The 14,239-nt window shown below is 35.2% G+C and overlaps 3 protein-coding genes across 3 annotated transcripts; 2 read left to right on the top strand and 1 right to left on the bottom strand.

Moving 5' to 3' along the window:
* Window positions 1-2,439: 2,439 nt before the first annotated feature.
* On the bottom strand, window positions 2,440-3,783 carry LOC144545540 (uncharacterized). Its single transcript, XM_078294107.1, has one exon. It carries the CDS (start codon window positions 3,735-3,737, stop codon window positions 2,577-2,579), a length of 1,161 nt encoding a protein of 386 aa, XP_078150233.1. The 5' UTR covers window positions 3,738-3,783; the 3' UTR covers window positions 2,440-2,576.
* An 844-nt stretch (window positions 3,784-4,627) lies between these two features.
* On the top strand, window positions 4,628-12,394 carry LOC144545542 (transcription termination factor MTERF15, mitochondrial-like). Its single transcript, XM_078294109.1, has 2 exons — window positions 4,628-4,674; window positions 11,061-12,394. The coding sequence occupies exon 2, from the start codon at window positions 11,071-11,073 to the stop codon at window positions 12,217-12,219; it is 1,149 nt and encodes a 382-aa protein (XP_078150235.1). The 5' UTR covers window positions 4,628-4,674; window positions 11,061-11,070; the 3' UTR covers window positions 12,220-12,394.
* On the top strand, window positions 7,527-8,841 carry LOC144545541 (uncharacterized). Its single transcript, XM_078294108.1, has one exon. The coding sequence runs from the start codon at window positions 7,559-7,561 to the stop codon at window positions 8,708-8,710; it is 1,152 nt and encodes a 383-aa protein (XP_078150234.1). The 5' UTR covers window positions 7,527-7,558; the 3' UTR covers window positions 8,711-8,841.
* Window positions 12,395-14,239: the final 1,845 nt, after the last annotated feature.

The following is a 14,239-nucleotide window of genomic DNA, read 5'->3' as shown; positions in this document are numbered from 1 at the left end:
CCCTCAGGCAATGCAATTGGAACTCACCGTCGGGGAATGGGACCAACTAGAAAGGCTTTCAACATTCCTAGGAACCTTTTTTGAAGCAACCGTCAAACTATCCTGCTCGTATTCACCGACGGCATTTGAGTTGTTGGGGCAAATCTATCAAATTTCCAAGGTTTATCGTATTTTGGAACAAGCAGAAACCCACGATAAATCTCTCACACCGATTGTAGAGGCCATGAAACTAAAATTTCTAAAATATTGGGAAGATGTACCCCTCTTGGCCATTATTGCAAGCTGCCTCAACCCGGCATACAAGAAATATTACACGATCAAAATGGTTGAAGCGTACAAAGATAATCTACATTTAGTCGCAACCAGGGTCGAGGCATACGTGGATGCGAAGTTCGCTGAGATGTTTAACATATACAACTCAAGAATTAGTGGCAACCAGAACCCCTCTTCGTCTCGGGCTGGTCCTAGGTATGAATAAATATACATTATGCTTTTAATCTTTATTATTTATAATATCTACATTATTTGTCCACTAATTTTTTTTTTTTAATAGTTCCACTTTCAGGAGCACTAGCAGTAGTGGATTGTTAGCAGATTTTCAATCAGATAGCGAACCGCAAGCATCCACAAACGAGTTAGTGAGCTATTTGAATATGCGCAACGAAAATGAAAACGTTGACATCATGACGTGGTGGAAGAGGAATCAAAGGTCTTATCCAACACTGGCGATGATGGCTCGCGACGTCTTTGCCGTACCCGTGTTAACCGTCCCTTCAGAAAGTTGTTTTAGTTCGGCGAACAGGATCCTCTCCGACAAACGCAGTAAATTGGGTCCACATGTTTTTGAAAGACTTGTGTGCTTGAAAGATTGGATTAATGCTGACGAGCGCAACCAACATCAAGCTCAAGAATCATCTTCTGCAGCTGATACTGAAGAAAGCGTTACCGAGCCGCAGCCTCAACCTAATTCAGATTCAAACGGTGCGGAAGAAAACGAACAATGGTATATGAATCCAAACTACTAGATAGGTAGTGTCGGTATAATTTTCTAACCTCTTTTAATATTTATGGTTATTTTAAAAATTATAATTTCTAAACATTTCAATTAGTTTTTAAATTATTCATTTTAAAGAACAATTACTAACAAAAAAAAAGTTAGAACTCCGCCTATGTTATTTTACATAGCCGGTCCCAAGCCCGGAATAAAGGAGGAGGGTAACTTTTATTTTTTAATCTATTGTTTTCAAATTATTCATAATTATTTTTAATGTAATAAATTAATTTAAGATATTATTATTTATAATTTATTGTTTTAATTATAATGAGAATTTGAAAATAAAATAAAATGACTTGCTTAAAGAAATAAATAAATAGATTTGTACTTAGCCGTATAAATATACAAATTTTCGTACGAATAATTTTTATATATAAGGTACAAATTTTATTCATTTATAAATTATAAAGACGCGACTTGATAATTTCATGTATATATATACTCTATTTAATATCGAACTATTCATATTATAAAAATCGAATTATAAACACGTAATAATATTTATACGACACTGTAAAAAAAACAGAAAAAAAATATTAAACAAAACAGGGAAAAAAAACAGAAACAAAGACAGAAAAAATAAAAAAACGGAAATACAAAACTGAAAAAAAAAACTGAAAAAAAAAAAACTGAAAAAAAACAGAAAGAAAAACAGAAAAAAAAAACAGAAAAAAAAAACGGAAAAAAAAACAGAAAAAAGAACAAGGAAAAAACAAAAAAAAACAAAAAAAAAATGGGCGGACCGGACCCGTACCCGTACCCGTCAACCCGCAACGGGTACGGGTAATAAACGGACCGGATATACATTTTTGGAAATTTACCCGTCTACCCGTTACGGGTTTTACCCGTACCCGACCTACCCCTTTACCCGTCCTACCCGTTAGCAAATGTCTAGAATATGCCATAAGAGCTTTTGGTCCTGGGTTCCAACAAACTAGCAGAGCTGGATTCAATTTTACAGAATGGTAATTCTTCCATTAGAAATTAAACAAATAATAGAATATGGGGCTAGGCTACTATGACATTGGTGTTATTTGAAATTAAATAACACCAACTTTTAAACTCTTAGATCTGCCTTGAGATTCGTAATATCCGCTTTTACTGTTCAAGCATTTTATTTTGTACGAATCTCAAGGCAGATCTAAGAGTTTAAAAGTTGGTGTTATTTAATTTCAAATAACACCAATGTCATAGTAGCCTAACTCTAGAATATGTGTCGGCCAGATTACCATCTAAAAGCCAACATTATATAAAATTATTCATATATTCCCAGGAATTGTCATCCTATATTATATTATTTGATCTATTTACTGTTCATGAACAATAACCAACAGTTTCAATTTCATAAAAGCACGACTAAATCGGAGTAAATAAGTAATGTGTAGTTAGAAATTTAACAACTAAATCTAACAAAATTGATAGTCGACAACAATGTTACATATTAATACAAAATTTAGCCAAATGAAACTAAATAAATTGCAGTATCTAAGTCTGCAAGAAAGTTAGTTTTAGACTCTTAAAGCTAATTAATAGCTTCAGTGCTGGCAGCATCAGCAAAGGCGCGATGGAGCCCAGGAATAACATTTTCATATGGCAGAATAAACCTCTCCACAAACTTCTCATCACTTGGCTTTGCAAAAGTAGCAAATTTTGGAACAGGAATTCCTTTTAACATCAAAATCTTTCTAACAATATTCCGGGGAATCAGCCGGTTCTCCAAGTTGCAACAAAACAAAAATGGATTTCGGATCACATGCAACTTATCACAACCAGCTTCTTTCATCAGGAACTCCATTTTTCTGGCCACCAACTTCTCTGATTTACTCAGCATCGAAGGGAATTTACAAATCAAATGCGCTACCTCCTCTTGTGAAAACCCGATATTTCTCAAATTATTTAGCTTTGCATCTACGGTGTGTTCGCTCACGGTGCTGACAGAAATCAATGCTTCGACAAAAGATGCTGATGAACGATCAATGCCTAACTCATCAATCCTCTCAACTATTCTTTTCACATATTCAGGCCTAGATGAAATCAATTGAGGACTTTGTCTGATCACCCGGACAATTTTACGGGTAGATAAACCACAATTCTCCAGAAGGAAAGATAAGTTGGGCATGATAACATTTTCCAAGCTGCTAGCAATTAGTGCAACCCCTCTCGCTTTGAGTACCACAGAAAGATTATCTACCGATTCAAGTACCCCCATCCAGAAATCAATCTTTGACACAATATTGAACCGAAACGGAGCAGAGTTGGCAGAAATGATACCTGAGATGTCTTCATTAGAGAAGCCAACCTCTTGGAGCTTGGTGATGTTTGGTCTCAAGCTCTTCTCCACACTGGAGCAAAGGATGCGAGCATCCCGCAACACGACTTTTCTTATGTCTGAATCACTTAGGCCAATTTCTCTAAGGTAACAGATCACTGCATCAGCGTTATCAGGGGACTTGAGGTGCGGGATAAGCCGGGTTGCTCTGAGCGCCTCATCGGCGGAAAGGCTGCACGATTGGATGAGGTACTGTACAGCGTAGCGGGTATTTGGGGGTGAGGCTTGAGTGGGAGCGTTAGAGGAGGCAAGTGTTGTGCTCCGATTGAGGGGAAGAGATGGACGGAGGCAAGGGTTTCTCCAAAGGCGAGGGGTGTGTATTCTCCACAGGTGCGGATGGATAAGCATATCCATTGAGCTTCTAAAGGGGATGGGGTTTTGTTTTCTTTTATTGATGCGGTTTTTCTGTATGATTAGGGTATGAGGCGGTGCAAATTGACAACTTGTGCTTCAATAGCAACTCCACCTGGTCTTTTTCGGTGTAATTGTTTGATGAGGAGGGTTCAAATGCCTCCATTTTTTGTGCCTCCATTTTTAAAAACTTTAATAACTCAAAATTTAAATCTTAAAATTCAAAATAAAACCGTTGGATATGAACTATATCATTTTATCTATGCACATGTATAAAATTATGACATTTCAACTTTGTTTTGATTGTCATCTTGAGCTTATAAAAATGTATACAAATGTGGATAATTTTTAGACGTTGATTTTTCAACTTATTGATTCATATAAAAGCAAAATCAAAATGTGATAATTTTTTTATGGGCACATAGAGAAAATAACATAGATCACATCTAACGGTTTTATTTTGACGTTTAAATTTTAAACTTTGAGTTATTTAAGTTTTTAAAAATGGAGGCATGATGGAGGCACAAAAAATGGAGGCATTTGAACCCTCCTCTTGTTTGATTGATTTCTAGTGAATTATTTTAAGAGTGCTCATGCCGATGACTTCATTAATAAATGCAATCTAAAGTGCTATAATAGTATAATATAATGGGATGCAACATGGTTTATCTTAGTTCATCATAATAATAAAATGGGATGGAAGTGCACTGACCGAATTCATATCCTCTAAGGTAACATAATATTTCAGTTTGGAAATACGGCTGTCCGATAGGAATCCAGACCAACGTTGAATGCACGGGATGCTTTAATAGTCGTGCAGATTCTGATTGGACAGTCCAGATCCAAACAGAAAATATTATGTTACCTTAGGTAATACCATTTCATATCAAAATTTGGAAAATAAACCCTTGCACACTCCTACCGCCATTTGAGAATCTCAGTGGATATGTCTACTATCAATCTGCGGACTCAAATATTAGAGTCTGCATAGACAATCTACGGCTTCAGACTGGGATCTACAGATTCAATTTGCGGTCCAGTTTTAAATTTTTTTTTCTTTTTTTCTTGGAATTTGGGTCAACAAAGTTTGATTATAAAAATTTGATTTAAGAGAAATTCGAGTCTTCTGATTGTCTGACATATCTCAAAGTTTGTGTCAACTTGTTATAATTAAGTACCATTTTGTTATTGTTGTTAACTAACACCACAACCATTCATACTTGGAATTTGTGTCAACAAAATTTGATTTAAGAGAATTCGCGTCTTCTGATTATCTCACATATCTCAAAGTTTGGCTAAACTTTATTTGTTTATTATTAACAACTGTTTACTTAAAAAAAAAAAAGGATGTTGGCTCCCAGTCTGGCTATGCAGTTCTCATTAAATGAGGTCACGAATTATTTGTGCAGCTTGGGTATTGATAGAATTCCTCAAAATCTAGGGTGTTTTGGTTTATATCTATTTTAATATTCTAACAATAAAAAATTCGGACATTTAATTCGATGCTCCAACTTAATAATTGATTATCATATAAAATATTTTCTTTTCAATATTTTTAACTTTTTGTCTTTATATTATGTGAGTATATATGTTTGTAAATTTTATTGGCAATTTATCAATTTTTATTGAATACAGATGTGATTTGTTGAAAGTACACCGCGCGCATGTTGACGAAAAAAAAACATTGTAAAGTAGATTACTTGTGAGTATAGCTGCAAGTAGGGGTGTTCATCGGTTTGGTTTGGTTGAAACTGAACCGAACTAGGTAAACTGAAGTTATAATTTAGTTTCAAAAATAAAATTGAACCAAACCGATTTAACATTGCAATCGAATAGAACCAAATCAAAGTTTTATTTCAGTTTGTACAGTTTATTCGGTTCAAACCAAAATATATTATTTTTTTATGAAGAGGGTTCAAATGCCTCCATTTTTTACCTCCATCATGTCTCCATTTTTTTAAACTTTAATATTTCAAAATCTAAAACTTAAAAGTCAAAATAAAACCGTTGGACGTGATATATGTTATTTTCTCTGTGCTTATAAAAAATTATCACATTTCAATATTTTTTTTTTTATGTGAATCAATAAGTTGAAAAATCAAGGCTTCCAAATTATTCACATTAGTACATTTTTTACAAGCTCTTGATGACAATCAAAATGAAGTTGGAATATCATAATTTTTTACACATGCATAGATAAAATGATGTACATCATATATAATGGTTTTATTTTTACTTTTAAGTTTTATATTTTGAGTTATTAAAACTTTTAAAAATGAAGGCATGATGGAGGCATTTGAACCCTCCTCTTTTTTTATTTAAAGCAATAGATTTTATAATAAACCGAAGTATATTAATAAATAAACCGGGGTATTAAGAAATAAACTGGGATTATAAGATATAAATCAAATTATTTAAAGCAATTAATTAAGAAATAAATCGGGGTATTAAGAAATAAATCAGGATGGTCCAGACGAAATTCATAATATATAAAAGTTCAGTCGGTTCGGTTATTTCAATTTTAAAATTTTCCAAACCGAATTGAACTGAAGTTATAATTCGGTTTTAAAAATCAAACCGAACCGAACCATTAAACCGAAAAAACCGAACCGTTTAGTCCAAATTAATTCGGTTCGGTTCAAAACCGAATAAACCAGACCCAATGAACACCCCTAGCTACAAGGGAATCGCAAAATGTAGTACAATACCTGACTGATTACAATGAGATCTGTGTTGCCAGTTTTCATCTTGCACGAATCTTAAAACGGATCCCCTACATCTAACATAGGCACGGTATTTACTTTTGGCTGACTGGGAGTTTTGTACTATGTCCGATACCGATCGAGGGGATGCAGGCTCTATGCCGAGTCCATCTGAGATATCTGAAACTTTTGAGTTGGTTTAGTGTTTAGTATTTATGTGCTTTGAGATTTGTGTAGAAATGATTTGAATGGTCCAGATTTTGTAAAGATCCACTCGAAGTTTGAGAGATCTCGGAGGACGCAAATTCGTAGATGCGCCTCTCCCCTCCGAAGGGATCCGTATGTATTTGACTCAACACAATTGAAAAGAACGGTCCATATTTAATTTCATCCGGTTCTTTCTCGGAATGACTGAGAGGGCAGTATTATTTGTGCTTTGAGATTCATGTCAAGTTAAAAAGAACAATTTTGGACCATCCGATTCAATTGTACTCAGTCCGGTAACCTGAGAGGATGTGAAATGCCTCCAAAGTATGAAAATATTGTAAAGTGATTAGACAATGTTCATGGCATACATGTCACCAAATATTTGACTAGTATTATACTAAGAAGTAATACAAACTGAAATTTTGTTCAAACTCTGGACAATATCAGGGTCGAGTTTAGACTCCAGATAAATCAATAGAAAAATATGAACGAGACTAGTGAAAATGTGTATGTCTACAATTATTTAAAATCCATGTTGAGCATAGATGTTCCAGTTTATCTTTTCCTATCTGGCCATGAAATATTCTACAAATTGTACATGTCTCTGCAATTTTCCTCGAGAAAAATAAAATAAACGAAGAACGAATCAAATAAATACGAAACAGGATTTTATTTATTAATGAAATCATTGGCATGGGCACTCTTAAAATAATTCACTAAAAATCAATCAAACAATCACAAGGGACAGGATTGAAAGGCCCAAAAGCCCAGAAAAGGATCAGATATAGTTCCTTTTGAAGAAGAAATTATCAATTTGGGCCGCCTCATAGTCATACCCTTATCCTACAGAATAACAACATCAATTTAAGAAAAAACAAAACCCATCCACTTTTCTACCGCCACTTTACAAGCTCAATGGATATGCTTCTCCATCTGCGCCTTTGGAGAAACCCTTGCATCCGTCCATCTCTTCCCCTCAATCGGAGCACACCACTCGCCTCATCCAATTCTCCCACACAAGCCTCGCCCCCAAATCCCCATTTCGCTGTAGATTACCTCGTCCAATCGTGCGGTTTTTCCTCCGACGAGGCACTTACAGCATCCCAGCGTTTCCCGGGCCTCATCAAGTCCTCCAATAAACCCGATGCCGTGCTCTGTTTCCTGAGAGAGACCGGCATAAGCGAGTTGGACATAAGAACCGCCGTGTTGCAGGACGTTCGCATCCTTCACTCTCATGTGGAGAAGAATTGGAAACCAAACATTGCCAAGCTACAAGAGCTTGGCTTCTCTATCAAAGACATCTCGGGTATTATGACCCGTAACACTTTTATTTTTCGGGGCAATTTTGTGTCAAAGATCAACTTTTGGATGGGGGTTCTTGGATCGGTAGAGAATCTTTCTGTGGTACTCAATGTGTGGAGGGGTGCTCTAATTGCTAGCAGCTTGGAAAATGTTATCATGCCCAACATATCTTTCCTTCGGGAGCATTGTGGTTTATCAACCCGTCAAATTGTCCGGTTGATCAAGTCAGGTCCTAAATTGCTCTCATCTAAGCCTGAATTTGTTAAAAGGGTAGCTGAGAGAGCTGAGGAGTTAGGCATTGATCGTTCATCAGCATCTTTTGTCGGAGCATTGATTGCTATCAATTGCCTGAACCAACGCACCATAGATGCAAGGCTAAATAACTTGAGAAGTCTGGGGTTTTCACCAGAGGAGGTAGCAGTTTTGATTAGTAAATACCCTTTGTTGTTGAAGAAAAAAGAGAAGTTGCTTGGTAGAAAATTGGAGTTCCTGATGAAAGAAGCTGGTTGTAATAAGTTGCATGTGATCCAAAATCCATCTTTGCTCACGTTAAGCTTGGAGAACCGGTTGATTCCCCGGAATACTGTTAGAAAGCTTCTGATGTCGAAAGGACTTTCTGTGGCAAATCTATCATTTGCTACTTTTGCAATCCTAACTGATAAGCAATTTGTGGAGAAGTTTGTTCTGCCATATGAACCTGCTATTCCTGGGCTCCACCGAGCCTTTGCTGATGCTGGAACAATTGAGGGTATTGATCAGCTTTAACAGTATCTTGTAGGCTTAGATATCGCAATTTATTTATTTTTATTTGGGCAGGTAATTTTTATATTAGTTCTTAATTAATTTTTTTTAAGTCGGCACCACTTTGTAACAATGTAAAAAATGATTGTTGACCAGCTGTGATTCAAACTTAATCTTCAAATTTTGCCAGTTGTGTTGTGCTTTTATAACGGTGAAACTGTTGGTTATTGTTCATGGAACAGTAAATAGATAATGTACTTATTGCTGACAATACTTGAGGTCAGGCTTATCACTAACAGGATTTCTTAATTGTAGGTTGTTTAGGTCAGGTCAGGTCAGGCACGCTAAATGGTCAGGATTAGGAATATTTTTATATGAATTGTTAGTAGTGTGTATATATTTTTTTGGTATTGTTACCTAGAGCAGTAGTGCTCTGATTCTGATGATTTTGGTTATTGTATAAATAGCAACTGACCTCAAGTTTAGCCTGAATGCTCCTGTGTGGTATGTATAGGGTTGTAAAAAATTTACGCTGCCTTGTGCACAACTCTGTGGAACAGGCCATTTTTTTTTTTTTTGTTACAAAAAATTTATTGAATGTGCATTTTGTGACAAAATGGTCACCTGACACCATTGTTGTGTGAACGTCAAGCTTAAGAATAGAACGAAATTGGTAAAAGGCATTTCTGAAGGGTATGAATACCTTTGTTTCTTTCTGATTCCATGTGATGAAGTGCATTGTTTCATGATTTTGCAGTTAGTTCACTCACTATACGAATGTTTGCAGAGTGGCGGACACAGAATATCACTAAGTTTTCACTGTAGTTTTGCTAAGGGAATAAATTATTTGGCAATTTGACAATTTTTATAATTATAGAAGGTAAAGTTTAAACATAAATCTAACAGTGATCATTATAATTAAATTAGGTTTTGTGTATGTTTTATCAAGTATCAAGTGATTTGAATTTTTCAGCAGTTTAAATTACAATAAACTACAACAACATTCTTACTAATTTGAAATTTTAATGACTCTATCCACATATTCCAACAACATTCTTACCAATTTGCCATGAAGATGCGATGGATTAAGTATTTAATATGTGGAAGTTTTATCAATCTTGCTTGTTTCTATTGTTATTTCCTATGAGCCTAATACTCTGTAATAATATGTTTTATGTTAGTTTCGTTAGACTGATATGCGCTGTGTACCAGCAAAATCTTGGGTATTTTAGCCAATCAGGAGACTAGGCCAATATAGTGCTTGGGGACAAGGGAATTCACATACTCTCAGGTTATGAATCAGATGGTCCAAAATTATTCTTTTTAACTTGGCACGAATCTCAAAGCTCAAAAAAAGCTGCCCTCTCAGTCATCCCGAGCAAGAACCGTATGAAATTAAATCTGGACCGTCCATTTCAATTGTGTTTGAACCGGATGAAATTAGGCTAAGCTGAGATCTTTCACCTTGTGCCTTGTAGTGAATTTAGTGATATCAGATATCTGTGGGTGTAATTAAACTTGTTTGCTAATGCAAATGGACTTGCAGCCTTTTATTAACAAAAAACATTCTTACCAAATTTATTTTTTTAATTGTCGACATTACTTGAAATAATATTATTATGAAGATTATCATGGCAATTTAGTTTTAAAGGTTTGCTTGGTTTAGTGTTGGTGCTAATGAGTGGTACCACACTACTTAATTGAAGTATATTAATCATGCATGCGCACATTTTTTTCTTAAGAGAAAATATACTAATAATTTTTTTTTCTAAATACTTAAATAGTGAGAATTTCCTACGGTCATTATAAAATGAAACCTTTTAACAGAAAACTAGTACCAAATTAGCTGGTATACACAAAAGAAACCATAGCACAAAGTATGTAAAGCATTGACCTAAAAAAAGCAGGAACAACACAAAAAGAGCATTGTAGTTTCAAATCAACTTATAAAAAAACCAAAATAACTCTTGAACAAAGTTCATTTTGGCTGAAAGGTTGATACTTGGTAGAGGAAATAAATCTGCTGTAATTTTGAAGGAATAACATGAACCTGTATTCCGATTTCAATTGTTCAAAAAATTTCATGCGTGAATCTTAACGAAGAAATTTTTGATACACGAATCTCAACAAAGAAATTATAATAGATTTATTTCCCTTGATAGAGCATCAGTTCTTCAGCTATCTTCTTCAAGTCCGTCCCTGAATTAATTAAAAAATCACAAAAAAGACTAGAAGTGCTGAAGTCCTGTAGAGCATCTAATAATCAATGAAATAAATTAAGGCCCTTTCACAGTAAAAAAAAAAAGAGAATAAGAAGTCAAAATTGGTAAAAGAAACCCTTTCACAGTTGTACCGCCATTTGAGATTTGAGAAGCTCAGTGGATATGTCTATCACTATCAATCTGCGCCTTTGGAGAAACCCTTGCCTCCATCAATCTCTTCCCCTCAGTCGAAGCACACCACTTGCCTCCTCCAACGCTCCCACTCAAGCCTCGCCCCCAAATCCCCACTTCTCTGTACAGTACCTCATCCAATCCTGTGGTCTTTCCTCCGACGAGGCACTCAAAGCTTCCAAACATATCCACCGCCTCAAGTCCCCTCATAAACCCGATGCGGTGCTCCGTTTCCTGAGAGATACCGGTGTAAGCGAGTCGGATATAAAAACTGCTGTGTCCCGAAATGCTGGCATCCTTTGTTCTCATGTGGAAAAGAACTGGAGACCAAACATCACCAAGCTCCAAGAGGTTGGCTTCTCCATGGAAGACATCTCAGGTATCATTTCCGTCAACCCTGATTTGTTTGGGTTCAATTTTGTGTCAAAGATTGAGTTCTGGATGGGGTTTCTTGGATCGGTAGAGAATCTTTCTGTGGTACTCAAAGTGTGGCGAGGTGGGCTTATTGCTAGCAGCTTGGAAAAGGTTATCATGCCCAATTTATCTTTCCTTCTGAAGGATTGTGGTTTATCTACCCTGCAAATTGTTCGGGTGATCAAGTCAAGTCCTAAATTGCTCTCATCTAAGCTTGAATTTGTTAAAAGAGTACCTGAGAGGGTTGAGGAGTTAGGCATTGCTCGTTCATCAGCATCTTTTTGTGATGCATTAATTGCTGTCAGCAGCATGAGTGAAAGCTCAATAGATGCAAAGGTTAATAATTTGAGAAATATCGGGTTTTCACAGGAGGAGGTAGCTCTTTTAATTAGTAAATACCCTTTGTTGTTGAAAAAATCAGAGAAGTCAGTGGTCAGAAAAATGGAGTTCCTGATGAAAGAAGCTGGTTGTGATAAGTTGCATGTGATCCGAAATCCATTTTTCTTGGGTTGCAGCTTGGAGAACCGGCTGATTCCACGGAATATTGTGAGAAAGATCCTTATTTCAAAAGGACTTCCTGTGGCAAATCTAAAATTTGCTACTTTCGCAAGGCCAAGTGATGAGAAGTTTGTGGAGAAGTTCATTCTGCCATATGAACATGTTATTCCTGGACTCCACCGAGCCTATGCTGATGCTGGAAGAATTGAGGGTATTGATCACCTTTAAAAGTATCTTAAATTGCAGTCTTAGATACTGCAATTTGTTTATTTATTTGGTTAGGTATTTTTAATACTTTTTTATAATATTTTTTAGTTGGTGCCATACTTCAATTAAGATTTAGTTCCTAACTTTCAACTACACGTTACTTCAATTAAGATTTAGGGATGACTGCAATCTGCAATTTAGACTTAATACTCTTCTTTTGCCAGTCTTGTTGTGCTTTTTTGAAAATGGAAGTATTGGTTTTTGTTATTGAAATAGTCAATAAATCAAATAATTATGGTTGACAACTCTTGAGGTGAGGCTTAGGGTCATACATGCTAACTGGTCAGGATTATGAAATATGTTTATATGAATTGTCAGTAGTGTGTATATATGTTTCCAGTACTGTTACCTACAACTGCAGTGAACTGATTTTGATGACTTTGTTATTGGAAAAATAGCAACTGACCTCAAGTTTAGCCTGAATGCTCTCGTGACATGTATAGGATTGTAAAATTTACTCAGCTTGGTGCACAACTCTATGGAACAAGCCATTTTTTTCTTTCTTTGCAAAAAAAAATTGAAACTGCCATGGTACAATTTGAATGTGCATTTTGTGAGAAAATGGTCCCCTGAAACCATTGTTGTGTAAATGTCAAGCTCAAGAATAGAAGGAAATTGGTAAAACAGGCATCTCCTCCAAGGGTGAATAATTTTATATGATGTCGCCTCGTAGATTGTAATCTGGCTAACACATATGCTATTATCGGGTTTAATTACCATTCTGTAAAATTGAATCTGGCTCCACTAGATTCTGCTCTATGGATGTTGGGCATTTCACTTGGAATCCAGGACCAAAAGGTTAATGGCATACACGCAAAAATGATGTCTGATTTTTCGCTGCTGAATTGTTTGATTTTACATATATAGAGTTTATATCCTTCTAGGTACCTAGTATTTTAGAGTGAGCAGAATCTTAAATCATTCATACGATTGGATGGCTGTGATTTAATCTAGCATGCTTGAACGTCTGTAGAGAATTGAAGATCACAAAATTTTCACTGTAGTTTTGTTGTAGTTTATGTTCCTAAGAGCATTGAAGATTTATATATGTATGGAAGAAATAACCTGAAAATAATTTATCTGATAATCTTTACAATCATAAAACGTAAAGTTTATATATGAGATTTGGTACATGTTTGAGAAAGTATTAAGTGATTTGAACTTTTCAACGGTTTGAATTAATAGATTTTAATTTAATTCATCAACAAACAGTACTCAAATAGTTCATCAACAAGCAGTACATGTTTGAAGAGCATCTCAAATTAACTTTAATAATATTAGATTTAATTAACATAGCACTAATAATGTTCTTCTCGCTAGAAGATGGTACTTCTTATGATAATCAATTGTCAAATTCTTTGATACCCACAATTGGAATGAAATTTGTAGAAGAAGGCATCTCAAATTTTGCCAGTTTAAGTATTGCGAAGGGAAATTCTTTGATACTTAAGCTACACTTGTACATAATTGTCCCTAACTTTGACAGTTTCATTTAAATCTGACCATATACATACAGGTTGCAACAATTATATGGTTAACTTCATTTGTCATATAATATATATTTTTTTTTGTAAATTTCGCCTTTTAGTTTGATTTCATTTTTTCAACTTTGATTAATATGAATTTTTATTTATGAAGTTCTCAAAAAAGTAAATACAATTTTATTTGAAGTATCAAAATATAAACCTTTACTACTGAAAGTTAGTTGCGACTGATCCAATTTCGGAGTGTTTGAACCAAAAATATATATATATATTGGAATGTTAAAGGGACGCTTTCATGGGCCTCACTGAACAATGGGATGCTTTAATGGGCCCAAGAAAAAGCCCATAGAACTATAGGATAGAAATTGAAATATTGAATCCAATCCGCTCATTTGGTTCCATCGTCTTTTTTAGGTCATAAAACCATTCAACCCTTCGCTCAGTCTCTGTCTCAGTGACCAATCATGTCTATAAATCTATTTCTGGGGAGAATCTCT

Source organism: Carex rostrata, chromosome 28, assembly GCF_964058835.1.
Source record: "Carex rostrata chromosome 28, lpCarRost1.2, whole genome shotgun sequence".
In the NCBI taxonomy this organism is placed as follows: domain Eukaryota; kingdom Viridiplantae; phylum Streptophyta; class Magnoliopsida; order Poales; family Cyperaceae; genus Carex; species Carex rostrata.
The sequence above is the reverse complement of the archived record's forward strand: the minus strand, read 5'-3'. Positions and strand labels throughout refer to the sequence as shown.

Excerpts from the sequence above, each read along its gene's own strand:
- LOC144545541 (XM_078294108.1), top strand. The coding sequence starts at position 7,559 with ATGGATATGCTTCTCCATCTGCGCCTTTGGAGAAACCCTTGCATCCGT.
- LOC144545540 (XM_078294107.1), bottom strand. The coding sequence starts at position 3,737 with ATGGATATGCTTATCCATCCGCACCTGTGGAGAATACACACCCCTCGC.
- LOC144545542 (XM_078294109.1), top strand. The coding sequence starts at position 11,071 with ATGTCTATCACTATCAATCTGCGCCTTTGGAGAAACCCTTGCCTCCAT.